This window comes from Mustelus asterias, chromosome 16 (assembly GCF_964213995.1).
Source record: "Mustelus asterias chromosome 16, sMusAst1.hap1.1, whole genome shotgun sequence".
Taxonomy (NCBI): domain Eukaryota; kingdom Metazoa; phylum Chordata; class Chondrichthyes; order Carcharhiniformes; family Triakidae; genus Mustelus; species Mustelus asterias.
The window spans coordinates 41,800,188-41,816,669 of record NC_135816.1 but is presented as its reverse complement, the minus strand read 5'-3'; the positions used below and the strand labels follow the sequence as shown (position 1 = coordinate 41,816,669).

The window sequence follows — 16,482 nt, the reverse complement described above, 5'->3', positions numbered from 1 at the left end:
TTGACATGGCTATGGCACTCTGTCTCTTTGACATAGCCCCATAGTTATTGACAACCGTATTACTTGGCTTCCTGTGTCTGTTATCTTAAACATCTTCAGTCTTATGAGGGAGCTGGGTAAGATGCTCTGACAGAGAGTCGGTGCAGACTCGATGGGCCGAACAGCCTCCTGCATTGTGGGGAGTCTATGAAAATTCCACAGTTTAAAAAAATTATTAGAGTTAGCTTATATTGATATTTTAGCTTGTATCTAAATGTTCATAGAAGAGAATTCTCTGCAGCACAAAATTTTGACTCTGTCCTTAGATACAGCTCCACAAGAACATCCAAATTCTCTTCATCAAAGGATGAAATGATGTCTCTTGGTGAAATTCCATTATTGCAGCACAGCATTTTTATAAGCCAACAGGTATTTAATTTTCAGTCATAGAACTCCCCTTGCCTGTAGGGAGCACATGATGGTTCCGTAGATGACGGTTCCTTAGACTTTGGTGAATCTGGTGTGGTCAGCAGCTCCCCACTCCAAATCCAATATACTTTCTACTTGTGTAACAATCTTTAAAACATTTTAGCAGGAGAAAATTGATTTATTTTATAAATGATATGCCCCAATTGACAGAAAGAGATTGATACACACAACATATTCCATTGTACACAGATGGTCAATGCTTTGGATCCATTATCTATGTGTCCATTACGCAGAGGCCTGGATTTGGCTTGATGAACTGCTGTGCATCAACCAGTTCTGATTATGTTAATGTTTAAACTACCAATCCTATTAGAATAAGTATAAGTTACTCAGTGAATGAGTTAACCTCTCCTTCTCAAAGTCAACAAAGAGGAAGTCCAGTTCATAATATTATGAACTAATATTTTATTAGCACTTAGAATACTACTTTTTTAACAGTAATGGAAAACACAATACTGAGACAGTAATTGAACACAGAGTACTGTGATAACTATTATTAACTGTTCGGATTAATAAGTTGGAATTTGCTGAAAACCTACTAGCGCCTCCATGTGTTCATCCATTTGTAATGGTGCAGAAATTACAAAATTATTGTGTAGGTTATGCAGTTACTTATGCCAAGCCATAATTTCCTGGGACTTTTTCACTGTTCCACAGACCTTCTCACCAAAGCAGTTATAAGAGCTCTCACCCATCAAAATCAATTGCAAATTTATAGATTTAACATTACTTTAATCACCATTGCTATTTTGTGCGATACAGAATGCTGCTAGTGGATTATAAGAAGGTTTTGGATGTACCCTTTTTAACAAATAACAATCATGCTTCCTGTGTTATGGTGCCTATATTATGACTATACTGTACCTTTAAGAAATGTATTTGTGTCATGTTTCTGGTGCAGGATTTAGTTTTAGCAGTCCCTTCTATTTATTGGTACCCCTTTGTCTATAGCCGGCATCCCCTGTTGTTATTGTAGCAGCATAATTGATCTTAATTGCTGGAATGTTTGTTTTAATCTGTTCTAATGCAGGGTTGTTATGTTAGTGTTTTCCCCTGGGGTTTTTCAGAGTGGGGTTTGATTATGGTTTAGACAGTAAACGTCATGTGGCTGGATGGGGCTAGGCTCACAGAGAGAAACCCAGTTTAGTTGCTGCTTGGGAGCTGTAGAGAGAAGTAGCTCCTTTTCTCTGTGAAGATAGGAGACTAGGATCTGCTAGAAAATAGGTCTCTTTTTCTGAAGTTCTGCTGTTTGAAGTTAATCTTTCTCTGGAGACTGTTGTATTGGAGTCAGAAGACAGATATCTTTCTGTATCTGTCCAGAGGGGCTAAAAGGCTGGAAACATAGCACCCACATGAACATATGTGTTTTGTGCTGATTCTAAAGAACAATGTATGTCTGTGGGATATTGCTTAAAGTGGAAGTATGGAAATAGCTCGCCGTTAAGAATTATACCTTGCCATGTTTAAGTATTTCAACTGGTAAATATTATGCTAATTATTTTTGTTATATTTTAACTGTGTTGTTAAATAAAGTTTGTTTTAATAAAAGCTTCCTGGTGGGTCAGTTGAATCGTACCTGGAGCGAAACACCTTATGCTCGTCATAATGTCAAAATCAAAAAAGTTGGGGTCTGGTGTAACTTTCTAATATACTTTAGGGTCTCTGATCTGATCCTAACAATATGCAAAACTGTAATTTTGTAGTTTAATAGAATTGCCGAAGTAAACAATTATTGCCACAATTTTCTTTACAGTGTGATGTAATAAATAACTGGATCTGCCCTCTGTTCTGTCCATTATTTTAACCTGATAGAACCTGCCATAAATTTTGCTTGTTATCTTTTGTAAACAAATCTAACTGAAGCATAGAGGCATATAGTGTCTCTCTCTTTCTCTCTCTCTCTCTCTCTCTCAACCTTTCCTCGCCTGACTTTCATCTGTTTCAGTAGTTAATTATTCCTGGAACAGGTTGTTAATCTGTTGGCAGGATCTTATAGCTTGAGGGGCACTACAGCACATCAAGCAGAGCCACATTCACACTCATACACACAGACAAGCTCAGGGGCAATTTAGCATGGCCAATCCACCTAACCTGCACATCGTGGGACTGTGGGAGGAATGATGTGGAGATTCTGGCGTTGGACTGGGGTAAGCATAGTAAAAAGTCTCACAACACCAGGTTAAAGTCCAACAGGTTTATTTGGTAGCACAAGCTTTCGGATTGTCGCTCCTTCTTCAGGTGAGTGAGGAGTTGTGTTCACAAACAGGGCATATATAGACACAGACTCAATTTACAAGATAATGGTTGGAATGCGAGTCTTTACAGGTAATCAAGTCTTAAAGGTACAGACAATGTGAGTGGAGAAAGGGTTAAAGAGATGTGTATTATCTCCAGCCAGGACAGTTAGTGAGATTTTGCAAGCCCGGGCAAGTCGTGGGGGTTACAGATTGTGTGACATAAACCCAAGATCCCGGTTGAGGCCGTCCTCATGTGTGCGGAACTTGGCTATCAGTTTCTGCTCAGCGATTCTGCGTTGTCGTGTGTTGTGAAGGCCGCCTTGGAGAATGCTCATCCGAAGATCAGAGGCCGAATGTCCGTGACTGCTGAAGTGTTCCCCGACAGGAAGAGAACATTCCTGCCTGGTGATTGTCGAGCAGTGTTTACTCATCTGTTGTCGCAACGTCTGCATGGTCTCCCCAATGTACCATGCCTCAGACATCCCTCCCTGCAGCGTATCAGGGAGACAACGTTTATCGAGTCACAAGAGTGTGTACCATGTTCTCACGTGAGATGATGGCATCCGTGTTGATGATCCGGCACATCTTGCAGAGGTTGCTTTGACAGGGTGTATGGTGCCGTGGTCACTGTTCTCCTGAAGGCTGGGTAGTTTGGATCGACATCCAAGTCTCTGGTGCTGTGAGGCAGCAGTGCTAACTACTGTGCCACTGTGCCATCCAAACTGCATCTGATATGTGTAAATATCTAGCATTGTGTCCATAAATAACAAGTTCAGCTATGGAGTTACCCACATGAATGTCTGAAGTCTTACTGTATTGCCCACCCTCAATTCACCCATATGGAAGGAATTTAATGCCCTTCCTTGTGGCAAATTAGTGGTGTGGGGCATTTAATCAGGCAGGATGGTGGCAAGTGGGGACCTGGTTGCTTTCCTACTACTGCCCTGATTAAGCCCGGGGCAAGAAACCCTAGCGATTGGCTTCTCAGTCTGCTGCCAATTGAGATTCTACTAATGTGTGTATTAATGCCTACTAAGGGGCGTCATCCTGCCTCTGCTAGCATTCGCCCAGCATCGGGAAAGAGACTCACCATGTGGGAAGCCCCAAAAGCAAACAATGGCAGCGGCTCAGGCCCTCCCAAAAGTAGGTGACTGAGGGGCTCTCCAGGTGGGAGGCAGGGCTCCTGTCGCCTTCGTTGTACAACACCTAAGGACTCAGATACTGCATCCCGATTATAATCTCAGTATGATCAAGTCATAGTCCAATCTAAAACATTTTGCTTTTATAAATGCTATTGATGCCCTTCTAGTAGATCGTCAAAATTGATACAAATATAAAAGCATATTAATAAATATGGCTTAGAATGTCTTTTTTCTTTCAGCTCCTAGAGGAAGAAGAGGATGGAAGAAATTTTATGCAGTGCTCAAAGGGACGATTCTTTACTTACAAAAGGTAGTCAATGAAAAAGACCTAATTGCCTCCATCAGGAATGAGAAATTTCTGTTGTTGGCAGAATACTAAGTTTTGGATCAGGAAATTCCACCATTTAAATTTATTTTTCAGCCTTCCGCCTGGCCCGAAAGAGCCATCACGCAGCCCCTCTCTCTTGTATCCATCACTAATTTTGACCTGGCTTTGACATACTGAGGACCTTAAATGTTTTCCTGATATGGCCTCAGCTGCATGAGTTATTGCTGCTGGACATGGCCAAGAGTGTGACCAGGGCCATAGGAGGGGGAGACCTGGTCAAGAGCTGCAACAGGGCCAAGACGAGGATAGGATCAAGAGTGGGAGAGACTGAGGTTCAGAGCATTGAGAGCAGGAGAGGGGACCGGGAGCGGCACCAAGAGTGGAACCAGTGAGGTCGGGGAGGGTGAAGGGAGACTGGGTGGGGGGGGTTGCATAGGGACACCGGGATTGGATGCGGAGCCCAGGCTGTGGGAACGGGGCCAAGAGCGGGACTGGGGCGGGATCCAGGAGAGATAAGGGTCAAAAGCAGGCATTGAATCAAGGCTGGGAGAGGTGCCAAGTGCAAGGCCAGAATTGGGGTTGAGACCGGCGCCGAGAGTGGAAACAGGGCAGAGCGTGGGACTGGGGCCAGGAGAAGGAGCAGGGCCAATAGGAGCAGTGGAGCCAGGAGAGGTGGAGAAATACATGTAAGAGGGAAAAAGTGGGGCTGAGTGGAGATGGGAAGGAGGACATGAATGAGTAAATGAGGAAAGGTGGGTTGGGAAGACTGTGTTGGGGGGAGAGGGGCCTCAATTGAGAGTTTTATCACCATGGAATATGACGTGTTTGGCTGAAACCTAGAAGAGTGCATAAAAAAATAATATTTTTACAAAGTACTTTAAAAGTAAAGATTTTTATATGTCTAATCTGTTATTATATATTGATCTACAATATATGAACATTAATCATAACATACCAAATGTTAGTATGCTCCTTTACTGCTGTTTTGCTTTTGCTGGCATCTGAGGGTCACTGTAATTTTTTAAAGTAGTTTTTATTACATATATATTTGTTCTGGGATATGGGTTTCACTAGCAAAGCCAGCCTTTGTTTTATATCTGTAATTGCCCTTGAGAAGGTGGTGGTGTGTGCAAACCATTGAAAAATAGTTTGCAAAGCACTGCCATAGTCTTTTGTTTCACTTTGCATGTGTATAATCTGGCAAGTTTCTTTCTGTAGTAGTATAGACTTCATCCTGTATTACATGTACTAACTACATTGACTTCTGAAATGGCGAGGTATTATTAGTGATTTGATAGCAATGTACTGGTCCACAGTCTTGACAGTAATAGAAGATAAATAATGGAGAAACTAATGTTCCTACCCACTTAAAGTCTATTAATTCCACCCATTTAAAGTAGCCCAGAGGCAATTGCATTTCACTACAGATCATAAAAGGTGCCAAATTACATGCTTCCTTGCCACAAAAAAATTCAGGTCTTTCTGTCTTCTGACACGTATTAGAACTACAAATAGAAAATACCTGTAAGCACACGTTATCCAAACTAAAAGTTACTAGCAGCATGTAATGTTGTGTATCTGCCTATTGTAATGAGTTGCTTTGTTGAAGTAAGGGCTGGAGGTAGAATTGCCATTTCTTAACCTTGGTAATATCAGCAACATCTGGGCAGAATCAACCGAACCAACATAAAAGATCGGAGAATTTTAAACCGACATGAGTTATGCCCATAACCACATCCATTTGTGTTTTGCTGATTTATGATTCAATTTGCCCAGATCAGGCCTTGCAAAACTGGTCCTGCTGCTACATCAAGATTACGAGATTCTGCCCACATAGTGGTTTAAGAAGGCTGCTCAAATTGTGTGCATTTTCCTATGCACATTATCACAAGTAGGCACATTTTAAAAGTGTTTTTTTTTAGTTAAACATTGTTTAATTTACTTACAAACTGACCACTGTACACTAATGAACAATCAAATGGTTCTGTGTAGTTTTATAAAGTAATTTTCAGGCATTTTAGTTGAAGTCTCACCAGTGAAGAACAGAGTACTGATTAAAAATGTTTATTTTTGGTGATGAACACATTTTCAGCTATGAAACGGTACCAGGATGCCACTCATAAGATCCCGCTGGATTAAATAGCCAGAAAATTACCGCCGTGGTGTTCTTTACTCTTTTCTGCAATCCTGCCTAAAGTGGAGCAGGATAGCGGCAAAACCCAGTGGTGAGGCTTCATTGTCGCTTCATTGTTCCAAACTGTACTTCCTCCCACCATCCTGATCTTGAATAATGTTGACCACTCCATCACCACCCCAACTTGCCCTGAATGCCCTGAATCCCAAACTCATTTATCTCCCATCCCTCGAGCTAATGCTGCATCCTGGGTCCATTTGGAAGTTGGTAATATGTCCAGGATAATGCCCATAGTGGCCCCGAGGCCAGGGAATTCCTCCGTATAGACTCTGATGAAGTTAACAGTGTAGGTCTTGGTCTCTATTGAGGCCTGTAAAACTGCAGGCTTCTTCAGTCTTCAAGCACCATTCTTCCTTTAAATCCTCATCCAGTGCTGCAGCAGCAGCAGTCTCACTAGACCACAGCTTCGCTTTTGTGGCCCAGCAGTGGTGGTCTTCTTCTTTACATTGGAAAATTGCACTGGCACTTCACCAAAAAGAAGCACGTGATTTGGAGGGAGTCAAAGTGGTAGGGAAAGGTTCTGCCCTGCTGCTACTCCTCTTTACCTTCTCAAAGTAATGAATCTTGCCCAAAATTTCCTGCCTGCCAATAGTAAGCTCTATTTAAATTAAGCATGATGTTGTCAAATTATAAATCCTTACTATAATAAAGGGGAATGGAGAAAGGCGATTGGCAATTAAAAAAAGAAAATAGAATGAAAATTCCAATTAAATTTATGCTGTACATAATATCAAGTATTGATTTCCATCCTATGTTCTGTGACGGCTATTCTATTTTTAATTGATGTTAATGAAAAAATGAAATGCACTAAATCAGTCCTGTCTCTAAGTATATTTTGGGAAAATTAGCAGCAAGTGGATTAACATCTTTCATTTATACTGAAATGCATTTAACAAGTAGAAGTGTAAGAACAAAGGAACATGAGTAGACCACAAACCCGAGCCTGTTCCAAAGAACAAAGAAAATTACAGCACAGGAACAGGCCCTTCAGCCCTCCGAGCCTGCACAGACTATACTGCCCGACTGAACTAAAAGCCTTTACCCTTCCGGGGACCTATCACTCTATTGCCATCCTATTCATGTATTTGACAAGACATCCCTTAAAAGTCACTATCGTATCTGATTCCACTGCCTCCCCTGGCAGAGAGTTCCAGGCACCCAACCACCCTCTGTGTAAAACACTTGCCTCGTAAAACACATCTCCTTTAAACCTTGCCCCTCGCACCTTAAACCTATGCCCTTAGTACTTGACTCTTCCACCCTGGGAAAAAGCTTCTGACTATCCGCTCTGTCCATGCCCCTCATAATCTTGTAGACTTCTATCAGGTCGCCCCTCAACCTCTGTCATTCCAATGAGAACAAACCAAGTTTTTCCAACCTCTCTTCATAGCTAATGCCCTCCATACCAGGCAACTTCCTGGGTAAATCTTTTCTGTACCCTCTCCAAAGCCTCCACATCCTTCTGGTAGTGTGGCGGCCAGAATTGAACACTATATTCCAAGTGCAGCCTAACTAAGGTTCTATAAAGCTGCAACATGACTTGCCAATTTTTAAACTCAGTGCCCCGGCCGATGAAGGCAAGCGTGCCATATGCCTTCTTGACTACCTTCTCCACCTGCATTGCCACTTTCAGTGACCTGTGTACCTGTACACCCAGATTTCTCTGCCTATCAATATTCTTAAGGATTCTGCCATTTACTGTACATTTCCCAGTTGTATTAGACCTCCCAAAATGCATTACCTCACATTTGTTCCACTCATAATGTTCTGGAGACCACGGTTTGAATCCCGCCATGGCAGATGGTAGAATTTGCATTCAATAAAAAATAATCTGCCATTAAGAATCTACTGATGACCACAAAGCCACTGTTGATGGTTGGAAAAACCCATCTGGTTCACTAATGTCCTTTAGGGAAGGAAATCTGCTGTCCTTACCTGGTCTGGCCTACATGTGACTCCAGAACCACAGCAATGTGGTTGACTCTCAACTGCCCTCCAAGGGCAGCTAGGGATGGGCAATAAATGCTGGCCAGCCAGCAATGCCTATGTCCCACAAATAAATTTTTTAAAATTCAGTTTATAACCTAACCTGACTTGGTTCCAAACTCTTGCCTAACAAAAGTCATACCAATCTTATTATTAATTGACCAATCTTCAGTAGTTTTTTGCGGGAGAGTTTTTCAGATTCCTCGTCAGATCCATCGGGGAGTCTCGATGGAAGTGAGTTTCCATTTAATCTCTAAGCCTCTACTAAATTGTGGTGGGTTCAGGGAAATATGGTGTCAATTAGCTCATTAACAACTGGGAATACTGTGTCAGCTCCAACCGCTCTTCCCCTTAATCAAGGGAGGTTTTGCTACCGCCAGAAACTGAAATGGGGCCTCTTACATGATAAATGGGCCCAGCCGCCATGTTTCCCATTGCAATTTGCATTAAATCCAGCCCCTGATATCACCCCTGAATAGCATAGCTTTAATTTTAAGGTAATTACCCTTTCCTTGACTACCTCAGTCGAGGGAATAGTTTCTCTTCATCAACCCTATCAAGTTGTTTCATCAGCTTAGACACCTCATTAGATCATCCCTTTATCTCTCTACTCAAGGGTATACAAGCCTAGTCTAATCTCATAATTTAATTATTTTAACCCTACTATCATACTAGTAAATCTGTGCTACACCCCTTCCAAGGTCAGGGGTGTGGTGCCCATAATTGAGTGCAATTCTCTGAATGGGATCTCACCAGTATACCTGTAATGTAATGTACTCCACTCTTGTTTTCAGCTCTCTTGAGATAAAGGCCACCATTCCATTAGCCTTTTAAATTAACTTTTATATCTGTTCACTAGCTCTTTCACCTGAGGTTTGTCATAATAAAATCAATCAGACTCCATGAGGACTTCATAAGCATTATGTTTCTTCGAGGTTAAAATTCAATGTGGAAAATAGCTATAGCACCTGCAACATGTTATACTTAACTTGTCTGACTATCATCAGTTCAAATTATTGCTGAGAACCAGCTGAGTTAATACCTTTCAGAATATTTAAATAATATATGAGATAAAATATTCCTGAAAGTTAGAAATTTTAGTTGGTGTAATACATTTTCTTCATTGGAAGTAATGTACATGGCTTCAGCAATCTTGAAACATTACACTTGGCCTCATCACTTCTTGGGCTAAGGATAAAAAAACAAAATTCTAATGGGAAGATGCAAATACAATTAGGCAGGAATAAGATTCTTCCACAGTCATATAGTTGGCTGACAAACCCTGTCTTGATTCAAGCTTGATGAATAGCCAGTTGGGCGAAGTATGGAAGCACTGTTGGGGTGAATGAGATGAAAGAGGAATGGGAAGCAAATTTGACAAAAAAATATAGTACTTTTTACTTTAAACCATAACAGAATGGAATTGTTTACATACTATACAATGGTCATCTTCTTCTCACTGATTTTGGTGAGCATCTAAAGAAAAATTTAATTGTTCTATTTATCTGTATCTCCTGTAGGATGAATATAAACTAGACAGAGATTTGTCTGAAGTGGATCTGAAAAATGCTATTCGCATACACCATGCATTAGCAACAAAGGCCATTGATTACAGTAAACGACCCAATGTTCTTAAACTGAAGACAGCAGATTGGAGAGTCTTTCTGTTCCAAGCACCGTAAGAATATTGTACATATGTATTTTAAGCATTTATGTTGTATTTGAACCAAATTTAATTTGGAAATACATTTTTGGGACACATTAGTTGTCAACTAGTGTAACTCACTAAGCTATTTATTCATTACCGACTGTTTGGCTCAGCAAATTTCAGGGCATGTTTTTCAGAGGCAACAGCTAGGACGATACTACTGAAAAAAGATCCACTGAAACACACTGAATAAGTTTGTGCTGCAGCAGACTGTTTGGAGCACCAAACCTTTTATATTAAATTTGTTTCATAGTTTGGAATTTAAATTCAAGTGTTGATTGAAATCAACAAAATAAAGTGATACCTTACTATCAGATCTATCATTGACCATATCTCTCTTCACTAGCTGGGATGTGGATCTCGCAAGGCTGCCTGCTGGATGTCAGTCCCTTTTTAAATTAATTGAATTGACAACCTGGAATTTGAACTAATCAGGGCTATTTTAAAACTAATAACTCATTTATATTACTGTCTTTACATTCATGAAATTCCTATTCAAAATCTGTTGTTGTAAATGATAATATTGTAAACCATTTTGCAGGAGTTACACTGGTAAAGAAGTAGGCACAATTTAAAGCTCTTGGATATCAAAGATTTGTATTAGTATCCTTCTTTCCTTAAATGTTTTCTTATTTATAAATGTGGATAGTGGGATTTGCATCATGACCCGTATGTTGGTTACAAAACAAGTTTTGCAATTCTGTCAGTTTTACACTTACATACAGTGTAGCATCTAAATCTGGGAGGTTTAGTTGGTCGCATTCTTGCACCTTGATTATACTGCCTAAGGTTCAAATATGATATCAGCTTGAGAACATTATTTAGGCTTCAGTACAACCATCACCTGTTTAGTTTTCCTAATGGGTTCCTAAACACGGTGTGCGAGACAAAAACACACTAAACGAAAATCACTTTCCTGTAAGTAAACATACAAACATAAGAAATAGGAGCAGACATAAGACATTTGGCAGGAGTAAGCTGGAAGATCAGGGAGGGAGACAGCAAAAAGAAGGGTCAGGGAGGGAGGTGGCAAGCAGGAGACGCAGTGAAGAGGAGAGGCAACAAGTGGCAGTTTGTTTTCAAAATGAAACTGAGTAAGTTTAGTCACCATGCTAAAATAGCAGCAGTGTTATTAGGGAAGGTTCATCATTTATCAGCCTCGTTAGAACAAAAATGGAGCATTTGAATGCATTTTAAATGGAGGATACCTGTACTATCCAGTGATGCAATTTCCCTTTCAGATCAAACATTAAAATGAAGACCTGTTTGTCAGTTCAAGTGAAGATAATATATCCCATCTATTCAGTGCCCTGTCCACCATTCACCTCTCAAGCAAAACATATCAAAATGGATTATTGGATCTTTCATTCTTTTACTAGTTGAAGGGACACAATTGCTGAACACAATTATGGCTGCCATATTAGTGTATGGATCAACAGCAATAGCATTCAATGTCTTGAGGCGATAATGGGTGATGCGCTATCAATAAGGCGAAAGACTACCGATATGCCAATATAAGTGTAGGCTTTTATTCACAACAGAATCAGGAGCAGATCCCAACAAGTAACCGACCTGGACTGAACAAGGGGGAGGAGACAGCCACCTTTATACTAGGTGCTGAGGGGAGGAACCAAACTGGAAGGGGATGTGTCCAGGTATGACAAACACACACAACGGTGGTCCATATAGGACAAAGGCACAACTGAGGTCCACCACATTCACCCCTTCCTTTTAAAAAAACAACACGGGGGTGAAGCGGAAACAATATCACAAGTCCAGACGAACCGGTGGCTTGATCCGTCGTCGCGATCGTCGTAGTGCAGGTCGCAGAGTCGTCCGAGCAGGGAGCAATGTCGGCCCAGGCTCCGTACAGTGAGCGTCGAGAGAAGGCGCTGGGTGGTGTGAAGCGGACCGATCCGTCGTCCCGTCCAGTCGTCGGGTACTGCGTGGCGACGGCTCTGGCGACTCAAGCGAGCTGTACATAGGGGCGAGAGGAATGAGCAGTGGCCCTGGTGGCGTATGGGGAACAGTGGGAACCGGAGCTGGGGGGTGGGGGGCTGCAACAGGCTCTGGGCACACTACATTGGGGACAGGGACTGAGGGAGGAAGAGGCGCAGCAGTCTCCGAATGGACGACACCAGGGACCGTGGGGCGGAAGGACGTGGTGACCTCCGGGGCACCCGCGGGTGCCAAGTCACGGACAGAAACCGTGTCCTCCCGCCCATCAGGGCACGCTACATAAGCATATTGGGGATTAGCATGGAGCAGTTGGACCTCCTCGACCAAGGGATCTGCCTTATGGGTCCGGACATGCTTCCGAAGCAGGACGGGTCCCGGGGACATCAGCCAATCTGGGAGCGAAGTACCCGAGGAGGACTTCCTGGGAAATGAAAACATCCGCTCGTGAGGGGTCGTATTGGTCGCTGTGCACAAGAGTGACCTAATGGAATGTAATGCGTCCGGAAGGACGTCTTGCCAACGGCTGACTGGAAGGCCCCTAGACCGTAACGCTAATAGAACGGCCTTCCAGATGGTTGCGTTCTCCCGCTCTACTTGACCATTGCCCCTGGGGTTATAGCTAGTGGTGCGGCTGGAGGCAACGCCTTTGGCGAGCAGGTACTGCCTCAGCTCGTCACTCATGAAAGAGGACCCACGGTCGCTATGAATATAGGCTGGGAAGCCGAACAGGGTGAAGAGCTTGTTCAGGGTCCGAATCACTGTAGCCGTGGTCATGTCCGAGCAGGGGAAGGCAAAAGGGAAACGTGAGTATTCGTCAATGATATTCAGGAAATAAACATTGCGGTTAGAGGAGGGGAGGGGGCCTTTAAAATCAACGCTAAGGCGCTCTAACGCGTGAGTGGCCTTTACAAGGTGCGCCCTACCTGGCCGGTAGAACTGCGGTTTGCACTCAGCGCAGACCCTGCATTGCCTGGTAATCGTCCGGACTTCCTCAAGGGAGAAGGGCAGGTTACGGGACTTGACAAAATGGAAAAATCTGGTGACACCCGGGTGACAGAGGTCGTTATGGAGGGACTGTAGCTGGTCTAGTTGGGCACTGGCACATGATCCACGGGACAGGGCGTCTGGGGGCTCATTGAGCTTCCCGGGCCGGTACATGATGTCATATCTGTAGGTGGAGAGCTCAATCCTCCACCGCAAGATCTTGTCATTCTTAATCTTGCCCTTTTGCCTGGTGTTAAACAGGAAGGCAACTGACCGCTGGTCCGTAATTAAGGTGAATCGTTGGCCCGCAAGATAATGGCGCCAGTGCCGGACGGCTTCCACGATGGCCTGGGCCTCCTTCTCGACCGAGGAGTGTCGAATCTCAGGGCCTTGTAAGGTCCGGGAAAAGAAGGCCACCGGACGGCCCCTCTGGTTAAGGGTGGCAGCTAGGGCAAAGTCAGACGCATCACTTTCCACTTGGAATGGGATGGATTCGTCCACAGCGTGCATCGCGGCCTTCGCGATGTCCGCTTTGATGTAATCGAAGGCCCGACAGGCCTCCTCCGCCAGGGGAAAAGAGGTCGATTTTAGGAGCGGACGGGCTTTATCTGCGTAACGGGGAACCCACTGGGCATAATAGGAGAAGAAGCCCAGGCATCTCCTCAGTGCTTTGAGGGTAGTAGGGAGGGGAAGCTGCATAAGGGGACACATACGGGCTGGGTCGGGGCCAAGGACACCATTTTCTATCACGTACCCAAGGATGGCGAGGCGGCGTGTCCGGAAAACACACTTCGCCTCATTGTATGTGAGGTTCAGGAGAGTGGCCGTACGAAGGAATTTTTGTAGGTTGGCATCATGGTCCTGCAGGTCATGGCCGCAGATGGTGACGTTATCCAGATACGGGAAGGTGGCCCGTAGTCCGTACTGGTCCACCATTTGATCCATGGCCCGTTGGAAGACTGAGACCCCATTGGTGACACCAAAGGGGACTCGGAGGAACTGGTAGAGGCAGCCATCCGCCTCAAAGGCAGTGTATGGGCGATCCTCCGAGCGGATAGGGAGCTGGTGGTAAGCCGATTTCAAATCGATCGTTGAAAAAACCCTATAGTGCGCGATGCGGTTGACTATGTCCGCGATACGGGGAAGAGGATATGCATCTAGTTGGGTATACCTGTTTATGGTCTGGCTGTAGTCAATCACCATGCGGTGTTTCTCCCCCGATTTAACTACGACCACTTGCGCCCTCCAGGGGCTGGTGCTGGCCTGGATAATCCCTTCCTGGAGCAAACGTTGTACCTCGGACCGAATGAAGGCCCGGTCATCCGCACTATAGCGCCTACTCTTGGTGGCTATAGGCCTACAATCCGGGGTGAGGTTATCAAATAACGGGGGGGGGGGGTGATCTTGAGGGTCGAGAGACTGAAGGTGGTGCGCTAGGGGCGCTGCCGTGACGGCGCCTTGCAGACGGAGAGCGGGGGATAAGGGCCATCGTACTGCAGGATGACGCTCCTATGATGGCTGAGGAAATCTAACCCCAGCAGTACAGCTGCGCAGAGTCGCGGCAGCACGAGGAGCCGAAAACGCTCGTAGACTGTGCCCTGTACCGTCAGCGTCACCAAGCAGCACCCGAGGACCTCCACTGAGTGAGAATTCGAGGCCATGGAGATGGTCTGGCTCCAGGGTCGCACGGGAAGGGCATATTGACGCACTGTGCGAGGGTGTATAAAACTTTCCGTGCTCCCACAGTCAAACAGGCAGTTTTCTGCATAACCATTTACCTTGATCTCCATTATGGACTTGGAGAGTTGATGTGGCTGCGACTGGTCCAGGCAAATCGATGCCACTGTTGAATTAAAGAAGAATCCATCTTCGTCGCCGTCTGATGACGTCACGGATGAAGCTTCCTGCTCAGCTTGCCTTGATGCCAGTCTCAAAGATGGCGACTCCCGCACTTCCGGTGACCGCATCAAAGATGGCGATTCCCGCACTTCCGGTGACCGCATCAAGGATGGCGATTCGCGCACAGCCGCCGCCTGCATCAAAGATGGCCATGCCCTCGGAGCACACATGGCTCCACGAGTCTTCAGAAGCGGCTTTGCTCGGCAGACTTTAACAAAGTGGCCTAGCTTACCGCATCCGGAGCAAATCGCGTCCTTTGCCGGGCAGTGACACCGAGGGTGCTTAGGGAGGCCACAAAAGTAACATTTGGGCCTGCTGGAGCAGCCGTCGCAGTGGAGCCGTCGGTGGAACGGGATCCAAGGTAAGACCCGAGATTATGGGAGGCTGCTTCTAACGTTTCAGCCATCGTGGCCGTTTTCCGGAGGTCTAGGTCATCTTGTTCCAGCAGACGCTGCTGGATGTATGTAGACTCAATGCCCGCAACGTAGGCGTCGCGGATCAGATCCTCCGTGTTCTGAGCTGCTGAAACAGCCTTACAGTCGCATGCTCGGGCGAGGACTCGCAGGGCGCGCAGAAATTGGGCGCACGATTCTCCTGGCTGCTGTTTGCGGGTAGTTAGGAGGTGTCTGGCGTAAACCACGTTAGGGCTCTTTCGGAACTGCCCTTTTAGGAGTTCGATAGCGTCCGCGTAAGTAGCAGCGTCCCGGAAGATTCCATAGACAGTTTCGCTTACCCGGGCGCGGAGCACGTGGAGTTTAGCAGCGTCGGTGTCGATGGCCGTAGCGGTGTCGACGAATGCTTCGAAGCAGTCCAACCAATGATCAAATTTATCAGAGGCTCCAACCTCTTGAGGGTCTAATGCTAACTTGTCGGGTTTTAGAAACTGCTCCATACTAGTAACTGTTGTGAATAAAATTGATGCGCTATCAATAAGGCGAAAGACTACCGATATGCCAATATAAGTGTAGGCTTTTATTCACAACAGAATCAGGAGCAGATCCCAACAAGTAACCGACCTGGACTGAACAAGGGGGAGGAGACAGCCACCTTTATACTAGGTGCTGAGGGGAGGAACCAAACTGGAAGGGGATGTGTCCAGGTATGACAAACACACACAACGGTGGTCCATATAGGACAAAGGCACAACTGAGGTCCACCACAATGGGGCTGTTGCAGGCTTTGATGTTCAGCCTTTTAATTGATCACAACTTTACCCTTCAGGTAACTAGACCAAGTCACGGAGTTCCCTTAAACAGCTGTTTTAATCAAGCTATATAGCTCGGACCCTAGAAAGCCAGTCTGTAACTAGCCAGAGTGCAGAATTGAGAAATACACAAGCAATTACAGTTTCAGATTCGATTGCAAGTAATTAGCGGAAACCAATCACATTTTAGGAGTTACCTCTATCCACTCAGAGTTATTGATTAAGGTTACATCATTCAGATATTAAAACCAATCATCACCTTACACTTGCTTAACTGTAATATCCAATCGGTGTGAAGACTTGATCCATCATTGTTACAAGTTATTATTATCCCACTTGTGCCTATGTCTGTATATCACTCCCTTTTTCTAGT

The 16,482-nt window shown here is 44.7% G+C and overlaps 1 protein-coding gene across 1 annotated transcript in view; it reads left to right on the top strand.

Moving 5' to 3' along the window:
* Positions 1–16,482, top strand: part of LOC144505342 (PH and SEC7 domain-containing protein 2-like) — a 118,847-nt gene that overhangs the window by 86,478 nt on the left and 15,887 nt on the right. The window contains exons 10-11 of the mRNA XM_078231463.1: positions 4,087–4,157; positions 9,876–10,033. Of these exons, the coding sequence (XP_078087589.1) occupies positions 4,087–4,157; positions 9,876–10,033 (229 nt within the window). The remainder of the gene's footprint in view (positions 1–4,086; positions 4,158–9,875; positions 10,034–16,482) is intronic.